General features: G+C 48.0%; 1 protein-coding gene across 1 annotated transcript; it reads right to left on the minus strand.

Moving 5' to 3' along the window:
• Positions 1-1,249: 1,249 nt before the first annotated feature.
• On the minus strand, positions 1,250-13,958 carry LOC121305210 (E3 ubiquitin-protein ligase BRE1B-like). Its single transcript, XM_041236752.1, has 20 exons — positions 13,893-13,958; positions 11,709-12,012; positions 11,231-11,398; positions 10,910-11,119; positions 10,420-10,642; positions 10,181-10,302; positions 9,596-9,742; positions 9,093-9,167; positions 8,466-8,585; positions 7,563-7,742; positions 7,283-7,418; positions 6,738-6,859; positions 5,911-6,206; positions 5,254-5,371; positions 4,629-4,778; positions 3,874-4,086; positions 3,237-3,362; positions 2,975-3,115; positions 2,540-2,641; positions 1,250-2,095 (listed from the first exon to the last, which is right to left on the minus strand). The coding sequence occupies exons 2-20, from the start codon at positions 11,850-11,852 to the stop codon at positions 1,919-1,921; spliced, it is 2,970 nt and encodes a 989-aa protein (XP_041092686.1). The 5' UTR covers positions 11,853-12,012; positions 13,893-13,958; the 3' UTR covers positions 1,250-1,918.
• Positions 13,959-15,148: the final 1,190 nt, after the last annotated feature.

The raw sequence follows: 15,148 nt of genomic DNA on the forward strand, positions 1-15,148 counted from the left end.
TTCAGTTCGGCTAACCTCGGCTTGTGATCGGGTTACCCGCGACCTCTGATCGGAAGTTAAAAGTTTAAAAATCTCTTTCGAAATCTTACACCTCCAGTAAGAAAGAAAAAATAAAATAAAGGCGAAAGAAAAACAATTAGTCTTTGCATTTTTAATGTATTATGCAACGGCAGTTGTAAAGTTTCAGTAGAAATTATTAATATCATTATTAATAATAACAACAACAACAAACAAAATTGACAACATCGAAATGACAAACCAAATTATATATATATATATATATATATATATATATATATATATATATATATATATATATATATATATATATATATATATATAATGTTCTGGTCACACGGACCTGTCTTTCTGGTCCAATGGCATGTCTCGTTATTCAGTCAAGTCTCTCTGGTCCAATCGGGGGCAGTGATGCTGGCTGGCGGGTAGGCAGAAAGCAAATGTATGCAAATATCACTGATCTCCCTCCCCCAATTAAAAACGTAAATATCGCCTCCCTCACTTCACAGGATTTGAAAGACATAACATTGAAAAAAATACATATATTAAAAAAAAAAAAACAGCAATCCAGCTGCACTCACTTAGACTTCCAAGTCTCATTAAATATTAGATCTATATATTTCTGCAGCACCAAAAGATTATTTTCCCAATTTTCAGTAGCCCCTGTTGAATTGTGTTGTGAAGTCCCCTCTCTCATATGCCTTCCTTCTGTCCGATCTCTTTTTTTAAAACTGTTTTTTCTAATTATCCCTTGACCATTGCTTTTAGGATTGAAGTCTAACTCAGCTAGATAACAGATTAAGTGACAGTTTGGCCCAAAGCCAAAGGAGAAATCACTTCATTAAAAGGTCAATTATGTACAGGCTTACAAGGCTTTAAACTCTTGCTAGTTAATTACCAGCGCGATGAAAAATGTCATTTTAACAACTAAGTTATGGTTATCATCTTTGTCAAGCCATGCCCTGTGTTCATTTTTTTTTGGTTTTGTTTGTCTGCAGTTCTGGTCAAATGTTGATCTTCTTTACAAATTGAACTTTGAAAAGGGCTCTTCATAATTAAGAGGTTAAAATCCTGGCTCAGCCACTGACTCTGTGTGTGTGTGTGTGTGTGTGCATGTGTGTGCGAGACCCTGAGCAAGTCACTTCACCTCCCTGTGCTCCGTCCTTCGGACGAGACGCAAAACAAACGAGGTCCTATTGGAAGAGACTCTGCAGCAGCAGCAGCTGTAGAAGATGCAGAGTTCACCCCCCCTAATCTCTGCCAGTCGCTCTGGATAAAAGCGTCTGCTAAAATGACTAATTCATAACTTAAATGTCAACAGGAACTCGAAAAACTGTCGAAACTCAAGAGAAACAGTCTGAATCATTTCGGCATCTCTGTTCTTTTGATCATATTTCTTTCAGTGTTGCTAAAAAGGGTCCAACTTCGTTTTAGGGGAGCTGGGATGGGAGACAAGGGGTTGTAGGAAAAAAAAAAAAAATCTGAATTCAGGCAAATCAACCAAAAGAAGAGACGGTACAACCTGCCTTTATAAAAAAAAAAAAAAATTCTCTGTTAAAATCTACAGTTCTAAATATAGCTTCGTTTCTACTCTAGCCCTGCTCTCCAATGTCAGTAGTTGGACTCTCGGTGTGGATGTGAGGGGGCAGTCTTGTCCAGTTGCTCCTCTCTCCTCTCATGTAGATCCGGTGGAAGTCGTTGGCTCCCCTCCCCTCTCCTCTCCTCTCAGTTGATGTAGATCCGGTGGAAGTCGTTGGCTCCCCTCCCCTCTCCTCTCCTCTCAGTTGATGTAGATCCGGTGGAAGTCGTTGGCTCCCCTCCCCTCTCTTCTCCTCTCCTCTCCTCTCAGTTGATGTAGATCCGGTGGAAGTCGTTGGCTCCCCTCCCCTCTCCTCTCCTCTCAGTTGATGTAGATCCGGTGGAAGTCGTTGGCTCCGAAGGCTGCGTTGCACTTTGGGCACTTCCTCTGCCTCGTGTCGTACCTCGTCTTCAGGCACTCGAAGCAGAACACATGGAAGCACTTGGTGAGCACCGTCTCCTTGTCACGCGTGTTGCAGCACGGGCACCGCAGCTTCGCCTGGGAACACACGAGAGACATGCAGCGATCAGAGACCGGGGGGAACACACGAGAGAGAGACACAGCGATCAGAGACAGGGAGACACACACAGAGATACACACAGGCCGTTAGAGACAGGGGGAACAGTCATTCACATCCATGATTTTCTCACTGGGGGCAGTTCGGCTAAATTGGACCGGTGTTTTGAGTCAGTGACTGCTGACTCACACACAACAGACATAAAATGAAGAAAAGTGATTTATTAAAACCTACAGCTCGTTGCTGTTTCAGTCTGAAAGCTGCAGTGATTCAGAGGTGATAGTTCTAGGAACACGGAGACAGACAGTTCTGAGGCGGGGTTCCGATTCTAGAAGGAAGCTGCGTAGATTCACGGTGTTCTATCTCTATATCTCAATGTGAGAGTACCGTGCCCCTCTCCTCTCTCCTCCTCTCTCCTCTCCCACCTTGTACTGGTTGATCTCCTCCTGCAGGATCTCGTCTGCGTCGGTGTACACCTCCACCTTCTTCTGCTTCTCCAGCCGCCTGCGCAGCCGAGACAGGTCCTCCTGCACACAGGGGGGCGACAGAGAGACAGGGTCAGAGACACACACACAGAGACAGGTCCTCCTACACACAGGGGGGCGACAGACACACACACAGGGGGTGACAGAGACACAGTCAGAGAGGAGAGGAGTAAACACATACACACAGGCAGAGAAACTCGCCGTGCGAGAGAAGGAAGTGTTCTCACCATGCTATCCCAGCTCTCTTCAGACAGTAAAATCTCACTTCAGTTTTACCTATGTCTCTATACACATAAACACACACACACACAGTTACCTGGGCTCTTGAAGTTGAAGGACTCTCTCAATGTTACCTGTACCCCTCTCCCCTCTCACCTGGGCTCTCTTGAGGTTGAAGGACTCCCCCTCTCGGGCGCTCCTGTTGTCTGACATGGAGGTCTGGATCTCTCTCAGCTTGTTCTGGGTGTGCTCCAACTGGACCTTTAGATCCTCAGCCAGCTGAGCAGCCTCTACAGCCTGTGAGAGAGAGAGGGGGAGAGATAAACATAACACACACACACAGAGACAAACAAACACACACACTGAGAGACACACTCACACACACAGAGACACACACACACAGAGAGTGCATTGTTACCTTCCTCTTGTTGAGCTCCTGTGCTTGAGTCCTCAGCCCCAGCTCCTTCTCGATGGTGGACAGGCTGCTCTGCAGGACGCCTTCCTTCTCCTCCAGCTTCTGAACCACCAGCAGCTGGGCGTCCACCTAAGACAGGAGAGAGGAGGAGAAGAGGAGAGGAGAGAGGGGAGGGGGAGGAGAGGAGAGGAGAGAGGAGGAGGAGAGGACAGGGGAGGAGAGGACTTCATAAGCGTGTACTGCAGAGCTTCCTGAACCCGGTCTTATCTCTATCTCTGTGTTTGAGTGTAATATCTAGAGTGTATAATGATTATTAATAATAATAATAATAATAATAATAATAATAATAATAACAATAGAGTCTAAATAAGTCACTCAGCAGATGCTTTTATCCAAAGCGACTTGCAGAGACTGGGGGGGGGTGAACTCTGCATCATCAACAACTGCTGCTGCAGAGTCACTTCCAATAGGACCTTGTTTGTTTGACGTCTCATCAGAAGAACGGAGCTCAAGGAGGTGAAGTGACTTGCTCAGTGTCACACACACACAAACACACACAGGGAGTCAGTGGCTGAGCTGGGATTTGAACCTCCTGGTATCAAGACCCCTTTTAACCATCCTCTCTCTCGCTCTCTCTCACCTGTGTTTTGAGGGCGAGCACCTGCTCTCCCAGCTCGTCCTTTTCCTCCCTCAGCAGCTTGTAGATCTGGTTGGATTTGATCCTCTCGCTCATCAGCTTGAAGTTGGCGTCATCCTTCTCCCGGAGCTGCTGCGTGAGACGGATGTTCTGCTCCTGCATGTCCTCAAACGCCTGGCCGGTGACGTCCATCTCCGAGAGCAGAGCCTCCTCCTCCTGACAGAGAAAGAGGGAAAGGACGGAGAGAGAGAGGGGAGGGAGAGAGGAAGAAGAGAAGAGGGTAGAGAGAAAGAGGGAGAGGAGGGAGAGAGGAAGGAGAGGGAGAGAGGAGGGAGAGGAGAGAGAGGGGGAGAGAGCGCAAGGGTTAGCACAAGGCCTTAGCAGTGTCACAGCATTTCATTATTTTTTTTTAATCATAATTATTAATATTTAATTTGGCAGTCTGCTTTATCCCAGGTGACTCACACAGGCGTTTCAGGGCAGTCCTGGGTTACAATGAGAGCTTCATATTTAAACACAGTATAGTTTGCAGTGCAAGGGCTGAATAACAACACTACTAGAATACAATATGAACTAGGATGCAGCAAGTTGGGATCACAGCAAGTTATATCTACAGTGACAAAGGGCAAGGACAGCGCATCAGCTGAGGGTCCAGCGACGGGGTGCTGAGGTCAGGAGAGTCCAGCGCAAAGGAGGGGCGGATCAAGAGGTTGCATCTCCACTGCAGTATCTCCAGTCCAGCGCTCCTCTCTCCTCACCTGCTTGGTCGCCGTCAGCTTCTTCTGCAGGTGCTCGATCTGCTCCTCGGCCAGCTTGATCTTCCGGAGCGCATCCTCGTCCGCCAGCTTCTTACTCTCCTTCACCTCCTTCTCCTCCAGGTCCCGGACGCGCTGCCGCAGCTCCTCCACCTGGGGGCGCCAGCGGAGCAGAGAGTCAGACACACAGCAACAGACAGACGCAGGAGACACACAGACAGACACACACACACAGACAAATACACACACACAGCAATACAATCAGACCAGAGCAACAGCATCGAATATCTATGCTTAATCGTTTCCATTTTATCGCCTTGTTTCCCAGACCCCACTGAGCGCCAGTCTTGTTAACGTTACCCAGGATCAAGCAGTCCAAAAACGAGGTGGAAGACTTTTCCTGAAGAAACGGTGAATATCGAAACAGACTGGCCCGCCCTAGCAGCATCCCTGCAAACCTCAGAACTGAGCTTCATAAAATAACAACTAAAAAAGGCTTTTATTTGAATGTTTCCGTTCAGATCGGGTGCGTTTTTAACAGAACAGGCTGGAAACTTTGACGCTGGCAGGTGTTTGGAGGCAAACCTAAACAAACAAACAAAAACAAACCACTGTGTAACAGACTCGCCTCTGCCTTCGCCTTCCTCTCAGCTGCCATGAGCTGCACTTTGTCTCTCTGCTCCTTGGGGGCAGACTTGTACATGTCTAACAAGAGCTTCATCTCCTTCTGAGACTCCTGGGCTTTCCTGAGAGAGGGGGGGGGAGGAGAGAGAGAGGGAGAGAGAAAAAATATTGTACATGTCTAACAAGAGCTTCATCTCCTGAGACTCCTGGGCTTTCCTGAGAGAGAGAGGGGGAGAGAGAGGGAGAGAGAAAAAATATTGTACATGTCTAACAAGAGCTTCATCTCCTTCTGAGACTCCTGGGCTTTCCAGAGAGAGAGGGAGGGAGAGGGAGAGAGAGAGACAGAATAATCAGTAACTAATTGGGCCTTGACATCGGTATTAATAAGGTCAGTAAAGACAGATAAACAGGTTGTTAATAGCAGATCAGCATTTGGGCTCTAGTGCCTTCATCAGTGTTACTGAAACTAGAAGAAACTGACTCCTATTGCACAGCAGCGTGATCCAGTCCAGGTTTCACTACCAGCTTGATCAGCCCCAGTGTGTCTAGTCAACTAGCTCAGGTGTGTCTTATTATTAAACTCCTAGAGAAAGCAGGACTGGATCACACTGCTGTGCAGCGGGAGTCTCATTCCCAGCCCTGACAGCGATCTGACACTCACTTGAGTTCTGTGCGGAGCTGTTTCAGGGCGTCCGAATCCTTTTTTTTCATCTCCTCGCTCCTCTGCCTCTCCTTCTCCCTCTCCGCCTCCTTCTCTCGCTCCTTCTCCCTCTCCCTCTCTCTCTCCTTCTCCCTCTCCCTCTCCTCTTCCTCCTCTTTCTTCACCTCCACAGGCTCTTCCTTCACCTCCTTCTTGACGCCTGCCAGCTCGTTCTCTCCTTCCCCCCCCCAGATCGAAGAGGAGGGAGCGGAGCCGCTATTGGGACCAGTGGTGCCCAAACTGGTTTGCATGCGCACCTGATGAGGCACAAACCACACAACAGCACTCATCTTAGATGAGTTTCCCACAGTAAAAGCACAGGGAAGCATTGCAAACACAGAGATGTCTGGTAAAGCATAGGGAAGCATTGTAAAGCACAGAGAGGTCTGGTAAAGCACAGGGAAGCATTGTAAAGCACAGAGAGGTCTGGTAAAGCATAGGGAAGCATTGTAAAGCACAGAGAGGTCTGGTAAAGCATAGGGAAGCATTGTAAAGCACAGAGAGGTCTGGTAAAGCATAGGGAAGCATTGTAAAGCACAGAGAGGTCTGGTAAAGCATAGGGAAGCATTGTAAAGCACAGAGAGGTGTGGTAAAGCATAGGGAAGCATTGTAAAGCATTGTAAAGCACAGAGAGGTGTGGTAAAGCATAGGGAAGCATTGTAAAGCACAGAGAGGTCTGGTAAAGCATAGGGAAGCATTGTAAAGCACAGAGAGGTCTGGTAAAGCATAGGGAAGCATTGTAAAGCACGAGAGAGGTCTGGTAAAGCATGTATTAGACCCCTGTGCACCTTGCAGATCTCTGCCTGCGTCTCTCTCAGCTTCCTCTTGTATCGCAGCACGTCCCCCTTCAGCTGGTGGTTGTGATTCTGTAGACTGCTGATCAGGTGACGCATCTCCCTGTTAATGGGGCCTGCGAGAGAAATGCACAGGTGGGGGGGAGGGGGGTGCGTTATTATTCTGTTAAAAAGCTGATGCTTCCATTTGAAGAGACTTACAGAGACTAGGGGGGTGAACTCTGCATCATCATTGACTGCTGCTACTGCTGCTTGGGGATTGTGTGGATCGCTGCTGTCCGCAGAGTCTTTGAGAAACAGCGAGCGATCGATCACAGACCCCAAGCAGCTGCTTCCTATTTCACTGTGAACGGGTGAATCAGCCGTAATCCGCACCGGCAATCCTCGCGGCCGATTGTCAGCCCCTGATTTCTGAGGAGGGCTCTGTCCTGGACAACCCTATCTATCTGTTCGTGTGGCTCTGGTCCTAACATTGAGGTGCAACAGCCCTGATAATCGCTGGATCGCGGTCGGTTTGTTTGCTTGCTTGCTTGTTTTACCTGCTTGCTCGTTGGCTGCCAGGTTCTGCTCGAATTCGATCCTCAGCATCTCATACTCCTTCCGGACCTGAGCCAGCGTGTCCTCCAGCTGAATCACCTCCGTGCGCAGCTTTTTCTGAAGAGAGAGCTCATCACTCTGAACAGAGAGGGAGTGTGAGAGAGAGAGAGAGAGAGAGGGAGAGAGAGCTGAATCACATCCCTGTGCAACTTCTGAATAGAGAGCTTGTCACTCTGAACAGAGTAGGGGAGAGAGAGGGAGGGAGGGAGAGTGCTTCTATACCTCCATGTGCTCGATCTGTCTCAGGTGCGCGTTCTTGGTGCTCAGAAGCAGGGCTCTGGCCTCGTCCAGGTGGGTTTTCACCTGCAGGCTCTCGCTGTACAGCAGAGAGAACTGAGCCTGCAGGCACCTGTACTCTGGAGTCTCCTTCAGCACCTCCTCCGGGACATTGTGCAGATCCATCTGTTAAAAACACAGCGGAACTTCAGGACCGCTCCGACTCTCACTGCCTGCCTTACCTACTGCACAGCAAGCGCTCTCACAAGAGTATCCTCCAGTCAAAGCACAGCAAAGTGTGATAAAGCATCGGGAAGCATTGTAAAGCACAGAGAGGTGTGGTAAAGCATAGGGAAGCATTGTAAAGCATAGAGAGGTCTGGTAAAGCATAAGGAAGCATTGTAAAGCACAGAGAGGTGTGGTAAAGCATAGGGAAGCATTGTAAAGCACAGAGAGGTGTGGTAAAGCATAGGGAAGCATTGTAAAGCACAGAGAGGTGTGGTAAAGCATCGGGAAGCATTGTAAAGCACAGAGAGGTATAGTAAAGCATCGGGAAGCATTGTAAAGCACAGAGAGGTGTGGTAAAGCACAGGGAAGCATTGTAAAGCACAGATAGGTATGGTAAAGCATAGGGAAGCATTGCAAAGCACAGAGAGGTGTGGTAAAGCATCAGGAAGCATTGTAAAGCACAGAGAGGGAAGGCCAGAGCTGTATTTACTGCAAGGATGGGAATAAGACTCCCGTTACACAGCAGTTTGATCCAGTCCTGGTTTCACTGGGAGTTTAGTAATAAGACACACCTGAGCTTGTTCCCTAGACATACTGGGGGCTGATCAAGCTGGTAGTAAAACCTGGACTGGATCACGCTGCTGTGCAATAGGAGCCTGATTCGGATCCCTGCTCTCTCACCTTCAGCTTCTCGTTCTCTCTCACGGCCTCCTGCAAGTCCTGCTGCAGCTTCTCCAGCTCTGCCATGCGGCTGTTCGCCAGCTCCTGATTCTGCTCCAGCTCTGCGTTCAGCATCTCAAACTGAACGGGGGAGAGAGAGAGGGAAGAGAAGAGAGAGGAGAAGGGGAAAATAGAAAGGGAGAAAGGAGAGGGAAGAGGAGAAAGGAAGGGACAAAGAAAGAAAACAGGGCGAAAGAGGAGATGGGAAAAAAGGAGAGGGAGAAAGAGGAGGGGGAAAGAGAAGAGAGGGGACAGAAAGGGAGAGAAGAGAGGGGAGAGAAAGAAGAGAGAAATTAAAACAAGCGTTCAAGCAGGTCTGGCAGGTTTTATTAGGCTACCCTCAAAATCATCAACTTCTAACGACTTGAAACAGTTAAGTCAGTAATTTAGAGATCATCTGGAACGGAAACCTGCACAAGTTCTCACGGACCGGAGCGGGCCACTGCTGAAGCGTTTGGGCCCTAGCGCCTTCATCAGTGTTACTGAAACTAAACTGAGTCAAGCAGACTAGCGTTTGGGCTCTAACATGGATGGATTTTAAACCCTTGGTTCTCCCTCTCGCTACCTCATGCACACACACTCACTCACCTTCTGCATGTTCAGAGTGATCTGTCCTCCTTGCAGCGCACCAGAGTTCCCTGATGTGTCGTAGCCGGAGTTCAGCTGTAGAGGGAGAGAGACGCAGAGCACATCAGAAATCCACGAGACACTAAAACCTCACTGTGTCCTGCTGTCACACAGGCTCGCTGCTCCAGCAGTTAAAGGGTTTTTAGACCAGGAGGTTAAAATCCAGGCTCAGCCACTGACCAAAGCAACTTCCAGAGACTGGAGGGGGGGGGGGGGAGCACAAGGAGGTGAAGTGACTCGCTCAGGGTCTCACACACACACGCAGCGAGTCAGTGGCTGAGCCAGGATTTGAACCTCCTGGTATCAAGACCCCTTTTCTCTAACAGCTGGACCAGCAAGCCTTCCTTGAAGAGTTGACTGTGTGTGTGTCTCAGCGTATGCGTCTCAGTATGTGTGTCTCAGTGTGCTTTCTCGTGTGTGCGTGTGTGCGAGCGTGTGCTTTCTCGTGCGCGTGCGTGTGTTACCTGCTCCAGTGCTTCTGCCAGGTGCTTGTTCAGTTTCTGTTCTCTCTTCCGCAGTTTCTCGATGTCCCATTGCAGATCCTCGATGCTCGTCTCCATCTCTGATACCTTCGTCTCCGAGGAGGTCACCTTGTCAACCAGTTCATTGTACTGGAGAGAGAGTGAGGACAGAGGAGAGACAGAGAGAGAGAGAGAAGAGAAGAGAATGAGAGAGAGTCATCAACGCAGACACAACCAAAGAGAAACTGGACTGAACCAGATGCTTTGAAGCTACAGTTAGAACACATGTGGACTCCTGCTGACGTTTTTTTCTTTTTCTGATTGGTTTCAGGAAAAATCATGTCATTGAGAGACTGCGTTTAAACCGAGAACACGGAAACACACTCTGAGATTCTCCCTCCCTCCCTGTGGCCGCAAGCGATAGCTGTCCTGACTTCAGACCTTTATGTCAGACTTTAAAATGTATTACTGTCGTTTTACGCCCGCCCAGAGTCAGTGGCTGAACCAGGATTTGAACCTCGTGGTACCTAGACCCCTTTTTCTCTAACCGCTGAACCAGCGAACCTTCCCTGACTCAGGTGGTCTCACCTCCAAGGACATCTTGTGATGTTTTTCCTGCAGCTGCATAGCTAGGTCCTGCAGCCGATGGTTCTCTCCAGACAGCTCCCTGTTCACAGACAGCGCCTCTCTCCCTGCATCGTCCTGGGCTGCTGGACACAAGAGGAGACTTGCTGAATGCACTGAACAAGAGGAACCCAGATCACACACACACACCTCTCAATGCTCTGGTGCAGTGTGTGTGCTGTATTGTATTGCATCGTATTTACCTGCGCAGAGCACTCTCTCACACAGCCCCTCGATCCTGCGGTGCAGCCTCTCGAACACCCGCACGATGTGAGACACGGCGCGCTTGGAGAAGCCCATCCGGTCCTGCAGTTGCAGCTCCATCTCCTCACTGCTGCTGCTGGCCAGCGTGGCCAGGAACGAGAGCATGGGCTCGGGGAGATCAGCGGGGACCGGGGGGGAGGAGCCATAGGGGTCGCGACGTCTCTACTTCGCTGCGGAGAGATGATGAGAGGGAGTGGGTGGGGGGAGGTGGTGGGGGGTGAGAAAGAGTGGTCCTTGAGAGGAGGAGGGAGAGACTCTTTCTCCTTCTCCCCTCCCCCTCCTCCTCTGTCTGAAGAGGCGGGGGAGAAGAGAGGGAAGAAGAAAGATAGAGGGGAGAGAGGAGGGGAGAGGGATGAGAAAAGAGAGAGAGAGAAGAAAAAGATTTTATTATGTAAAAAAAATATATATATACTCAAAAAACGGACTCGCTCTGCTTCCCTGGGCGCCTCTATCTCTCCACTCACCGCAGGCAGAGCCATCCTCTCCCCCTTCCGCGGACAGTCCCGGCTCCTCCGCTGAGGCCTGGGGCTGGATTTCCGGGGTCTGCCCGTCTGGCTTCACCTCCGCCGGGGCTAGGGCCGGGGGTGGGGGCAGCTCGGGGTCGTATCTCTGGAGCAAAATCTGCACGTTTTCATCCAGCTACAAGACATAAAGACAAAAAGAAAAAAAGAAAATCAAACTCAGATAAAAATCACACACTGCTGTGCAGCTGGAGTCCCTGGCCTCTCTCCACCACCCCCCTCCCCTCACCTGGCTCCAGTACCGGTTCACTATAAGCAGGGTTGCGTCGTCGGTCGCCTGCCTCTTCTCCAGCTTCTCGATCTTCTCTCTCAGCTCGTCCTCGATGGCCTGCCTCTGCTCCAGTCGCTCTGCCAGCTTCTTGTTCTTGAACTGCAACACCTTGAGGTCCAGCTCCTCCTGCGGGGGGGGGGGGCAGCGTGAAATTGAGACAGAGGGAGAGACAGAGATACAGGGAGAGAGAGAGAGGGAGGGAGAGAGGGGTGGAAGGGCGAGCAAGAGAGACAGAGATAAATATAATCAATTGATTGTCACATCTCTATACTACAGCTGAACATGATGTATCGTAATAGAGGTCTGTATCGTTTGGGACACAAGACCGCAGCATAAAGAACTACAGCTCCCGGCATGCCTCACCATGGCTACCGCGGGTGCAGAGGCATGCTGGGAGCCGTAGTCCTAGCCAGCAAAATGAGGGAGCGAGACTCACAGTGGAGCACACCCGTCCCAGGCGGATGGGCTCGATGAGGGTGGTGGTGGTGGTCTTCTCCTCTCTCTTCCCTTTCTTCTCTGGGGGTCCAGAGGGGCTGTCCCCCCCCTGCGAGGCCCGCTTTCCCGCCCCCACTGCCGACATGGTCTCGCCGCTGCCACCTGGGGGCCTCGGAGTGGCACTGCAGACAGACGATTCGCCTTCAAGACTGCTCTCTTCCTCTCCACTATCTCTCTCTCTCTCTCTCTCTCTCTCTCTCTCTCTGGTAAGCAGAATATCACAGCCAGACAGCTGATTGGCTTTCCTGTAGAAGACAGAATAGGGGCGTCAGTAGATAATTTTCTCTTCCATTCACTGTACTCCCTAAATGCTCTCCTAAATATTTCTACTTTAAAATTTTAACTATGCGCAACACAAATGTAGGTTTTACAGCTGTGCTTTTCAATGTTTTTTTGGGTTTTTTTTTTGGTATCAGGGCTGGGAATCAGACTCCCGCTGCACAGCAGTGTGATCCAGTCCTGCTTTCACTAGGAGTTTAATAATCAGACTCCCGCTGCACAGCGGTGTGATCCAGTCCTGGTTTCACTAGGAGTTTAATAATCAGACTCCCGCTGCACAGCAGTGTGATCCAGTCCTGCTTTCACTAGGAGTTTAATAATCAGACTCCTGCTGCACAGCAGTGTGATCCAGTCCTGCTTTCACTAGGAGTTTAATAATCAGACTCCCGCTGCACAGCAGTGTGATCCAGTCCTGCTTTCACTAGGAGTTTAATAATCAGACTCCCGCTGCACAGCAGTGTGATCCAGTCCTGGTTTCACTAGACCACCGTGGGGCACCTGACTTCAGCTGGTAGTGAAACCTGGACTGGATCACACTGCTGTGCAAAAGGAGTTTGAGGACTTCATTGAGGGGAGCTCTGAACCCCAGGACTGGGTGCAGCAGCAGGGCTAGTGTGAGTTTCTAACCCTGCTCAAACTCCTGGCTCCTGATCATTGCAATATTAATAATACTAGACTTCACTGAGGGGAGCTCTGAACCCCAGGACTGGGTGCAGCAGCAGCAGGGCTAGTGTGAGTTTCTAACCCTGCTCAAACTCCTGGCTCCTGATCATTGCAATATTAATAATACTAGACTTCATTGAGGGGAGCTCTGAACCCCAGGACTGGGTGCAGCAGCAGCAGGGCTAGTGTGAGTTTCTAACCCTGCTCAAACTCCTGGCTCCTGATCATTGCAATATTAATAATAATAGACTTCATTGAGGGGAGCTCTGAACCCCAGGACTGGGTGCAGCAGCAGCAGGGCTAGTGTGAGTTTGTAACCCTGCTCAAACTCCTGGCTCCTGATCATTGCAATATTAATAATAATAGACTTCATTGAGGGGAGCTCTGAACCCCAGGACTGGGTGCAGCAGCAGCAGGGCTAGTGTGAGTTTGTAACCCTGCTCAAACTCCTGGCTCCTGATCATTGCAATATTAATAATAATAGACTTCATTGAGGGGAGCTCTGAACCCCAGGACTGGGTGCAGCAGCAGCAGGGCTAGTGTGAGTTTCTAACCCTGCTCAAACTCACAATTTCAATAAAACTAATAACAATAACAACAACAACAATAATAATAATATAAATAAGCATAAGAATAATAAATTCATTTTAAAATTTAATATATCAGTATACGAATGCGGTAGCCATTGATACACTTATGTCAATCTAATACTGTACACATGTAATATTATTTTGTGTTGTTTTTTGTTTTTTGGAATGTGATAGCAACGCGTTGCTTAGATATTGCAGTCACATCGCAAGCTTAGATAATAATAATAATAATAATAATAATAATAATAATAATAATAATAATAAAAGCATTAACTATTTTTGGATCACGGACGATTGTAACATTGCAAGGCTTTGCATCGTGAAAAAGAGATCGACCTGCATTCGCGCACAACCGATAAGCAAGTTTTATATCGGATGTTTTGGTAAAGATCCGCGCATTTGCAGAATTCAAATTCGCCTGGACAATTTTATTTTTTACAAAAATAAAACGACAAAACTCGTCCCGGAGAACAAAACCCGGGCTGTTTCGCACGACTTGAGGGTCTTATTACAACAAACCTGCCGGAATTATTAACTTCTCTGAAGTGATTTATTTATATTTAAAATAATAATAATAATAATAAAATATTTACCTTCCCAGGAAACTCAAAACAATCAGCAATAGACAGAGAAGCCACAGGCCCCGGATGTTCAGGGGGCGGGCGGATATGGCTGTAGCCATAGCGACCGATAGAATCTGAAACTCGAAATATATCATTATGTCTTTTCAAAAAAAGAAAATATATATTTTATAAATTTCTATGTATTTATGTTTTATTAATGTTAATGTTTTATTCACTGGTAGCCAATTCACCCACAAACGAGAGAGAACGCCTCCCGCCGGCCGCGGTGGATTCTGGGAGTTGTAGTTTCTTGCCGTTGCGGGTTAATGAATCGTGCACGTGAAAATCTTAACACAAAACAAACAAATATAGACACCCCCCCCCCCCCCCCCCCCCCCCCCCCCCCCCCCCCTCCCGTTTTTGGCGAATAATCTATTTATTTTGAAGGTTAAAGAAACGGGCTTGTACCAAGTTAAATGAATTTACTTAATAATATATATAATATATATTTATATATATATTATATATATATAATGCTATACTATATCTATATATATCCCTCCTACAATAGATGATATTCGTACAATTCAGCATTGATTCTTTTCCCAGGTAGATTGAGGAGGATTTGTTGCTTAAACAGATGTATTTTATTTTGTTTGTTTTTCAGTCTGCTTTATTAAATCTGTTTGAATAGTGTCATATCTTGCAATTGTTTTTAGACCGTGACAGCCGTCCTGACACTACTGTAAAACAGACCCTCTAGTGGTGACTTCTAAAACTACATCCTAACTTGAGAAATTAAGTAGATAACAGAATCGGACATATCAACTGAGACAGCGCTGTGGCCAAGTTTTGCATCCCCCTCTGTACAGAATTTACATATTGAATTGCACCCCCTCTATATAGAATGAACTCCCTCAGCTTCATAGAGTCCAGTGAAAGCTGCTGAATAATGTTCCCTTGTTAACATATTGAATTGCACCCCCTCTATATAGAATGAACTCCCTCAGCTTCATAGAGTCCAGTGAAAGCTGCTGAATAATGTTCCCTTGTTAACATATTGAATTGCACCCCCTCTATATAGAATGAACTCCCTCAGCTTCATAGAGTCCAGTGAAAGCTGCTGAATAATGTTCCCTTGTTAACATATTGAATTGCACCCCCTCTATATAGAATGAACTCCCTCAGCTTCATAGAGTCCAGTGAAAGCTGCTGAATAATGTTCCCTTGTTAACATATTGAATTGCACCCCCTCTATATAGAATGAACTCCCTCAGCTTCATAGA

The sequence above is a fragment of the Polyodon spathula genome, chromosome 42 (genome assembly GCF_017654505.1).
Source record: "Polyodon spathula isolate WHYD16114869_AA chromosome 42, ASM1765450v1, whole genome shotgun sequence".
NCBI lineage: Eukaryota > Metazoa > Chordata > Actinopteri > Acipenseriformes > Polyodontidae > Polyodon > Polyodon spathula.

Bases quoted from the DNA above. Each gene is read 5' to 3' on its own strand.
- LOC121305210 (XM_041236752.1), bottom strand. From the start codon at position 11,852: ATGTCGGCAGTGGGGGCGGGAAAGCGGGCCTCGCAGGGGGGGGACAGC. The intron at 10,303-10,419 runs GTAAATACGATG...TCTTGTGTCCAG, and splicing joins TGAGAGAGTGCTCTGCGCAG to CAGCCCAGGACGATGCAGGG. The intron at 3,363-3,873 runs GTGAGAGAGAGC...CTCCTGTCTTAG, and splicing joins TGCTCGCCCTCAAAACACAG to GTGGACGCCCAGCTGCTGGT.